At 39.2% G+C, this 2,148-nt stretch overlaps 1 protein-coding gene across 1 annotated transcript in view; it reads right to left on the reverse strand.

Annotated features, from left to right (window-relative positions):
• The window catches only part of LOC107754760 (28S ribosomal protein S6, mitochondrial-like), a 3,490-nt gene extending 2,483 nt beyond the window's left edge, over nucleotides 1–1,007 (reverse strand). Inside the window, exon 1 of the mRNA XM_016571337.1 lies at nucleotides 484–1,007. Coding sequence (XP_016426823.1) covers nucleotides 486–845 — 360 coding nt within the window. The 5' untranslated portion in view covers nucleotides 846–1,007 and the 3' untranslated portion in view covers nucleotides 484–485. The remainder of the gene's footprint in view (nucleotides 1–483) is intronic.
• Between the last annotated feature and the right edge of the window lie 1,141 nt (nucleotides 1,008–2,148).

Here is a 2,148-nt window from a genome sequence, read left to right on the forward strand (position 1 = left end):
AAAATTATTAGGATATTAAGTAAAGATCATGTTCCATGAATATATTTGGTAAATTTCTTACCATAAATATATCAAAACTTCATTTTTGATTAGTAATATGCATTGCTAAGAACTTCATTTGGACAACTTTAAAGGCGATTTTCTCAATATTTTGATTTTTTTGCACCCTCAGATTCCACATTTTCAAATAGATATATCTCGGCCAAATATTGTCCTATCCTAACAAACCATACATCAATGGAAAGCATATTTATTCAGCTTTCAGTTAATGACCATCATGATTGGTTTTGTGGTCCATGGTCACATATATTATGTGAACAAAAACATTTATTTCGTATGCGATTAATCGCTTGACAGCACTACTTCATTTTGAACATGCTGTCCATTGTTTTATCTTAAGTTTCTTTTTTTACTCTCTAAACACATCATCCCTAACGTTACCCTCAAAGTAAAAACAGAGCAGGAAAACACAATGATTCTCACGTTTATCTGGAAGTGGCACTCTTTGCTTTCTCAGCTTGTGCTCCACAGCACTGCGCCTGGGAAAGCTCAGTGTCTTTCTTTAAAACTGTGGGGCGCAGCACGTCAATGTCCCGCTCCAGGTGATCTAGCAGCTCGCTGACGGTCTTCGGCGAGGCGTGGAAGTCGACGGAGAAGTATCCGCCGTGCGTGTGGCGACAGTCGTGTTTGGAGATCTTGTAGGGCAGCCTGCGCTCGCCGAGGCTCTCCAGAGCCCTGACCACTGCGCCGCGCTCGAGCAGCGTCTCCACCGTGCGCCGCAGCACCGCCGCGGTCTCCGGCCTCTGCATCGCCTTCAGGATCACACACAGCTCATACCGCGGCATCTCCCGGCGCTGTCTGCACGGAGGGACCACCGAGTTCAGGAAAAAAGTAAATGACTGTCAGTGGAAAGCCGTCACAGAGGTGCATGTGTGTCTTCTTCAAGGAGATACTGTGGTGGAGACACACGTGGAGTTTGATGCAGTGCTCCACCTACAGCATGGGAGTGCTACACTTCTTCTTCTTCTTCTTCTTTCAGGTTTAATGGCGGTTGCCAACTCATCTCAAAGGTGCATTACCGCCACCTACTAGACTGGAGTGTGTGCATTAGACTGACATCAAAGGAGAGGTGGAGAGAAAAAACAAAACCAAAAAAAAATTTAAAACCCTATTAAATTCTTTCACTTAACCCAGTGTTTTTCAAAAATAACATTAATAAATTGTGTATTCTCCCAGATGCTTTCCCTAATGAGTGTTACACTTCATACCTCCTGATGACCTTTGTCAACTTACAGTCAAAACAACATTTATTCAGACACCTTCAACATTCCTCACATTATCACAGTTTATTCGCTATAGTTTAGAAGATGGTAATAAAATATGGCAAGGACTGTGTCAGAACAAATCCATCTTGATAATGTCATAGCACTTTAATAGAAAGGTATGTAATGGATTACAATCAACCAAAAATTATTCAGACAGCTGATGGTATGACAATATTTACACAACTGTCAATACTTTGTTGGCCCACCCTTAGCAATGCTTCATTTTGTTCAGTCTGTGGTGTGAAACGGTCTAGGGATGGGCGATACCACTTATTTTGTTTTTGATACCAAACCGATATTTTTCAAGGCAGTATCGTCGATATCGATACCGATACGATACTTCTGAACTAAACTTTTAAATTATGAAATTTATTAAATTACTAAGAGTAAAATGGGCATTTTAACATTCAAAACGCCTTAATTGTAACTTATTAGGTTATATTTTTGTTTACACATGGTTCAAATATGTTTTTTGTTTACACAATTTGTTTAGAAATAACTCAAACATATATGTTTGCGAGTTTACGATACTGATGCGAGTATCGAAAGTATCGATACTCAAACAATAAATATCGATACTTTCGATACTCGCATCAGTATCGATATAACGATACTTCGGATCGATACGCCCATCCCTAAAACGGTCGCATTATCAATAAAAAAAAACACTTGCGCAAAACATGGTCAGGTCAAAGTGTCTGAATAATTTTTGGACCCAAATTTTTGATCAGTTTTACTGGTAGTCCACTGTATGAAGAATTTTTGGGTATAATATATCACAGTTTACTTTATTTTGCTATCCTCACTTTACATAAATGAACTA

Source organism: Sinocyclocheilus rhinocerous, unplaced genomic scaffold, assembly GCF_001515625.1.
Source record: "Sinocyclocheilus rhinocerous isolate Xijiao unplaced genomic scaffold, SAMN03320098_v1.1 scaffold232, whole genome shotgun sequence".
NCBI lineage: Eukaryota > Metazoa > Chordata > Actinopteri > Cypriniformes > Cyprinidae > Sinocyclocheilus > Sinocyclocheilus rhinocerous.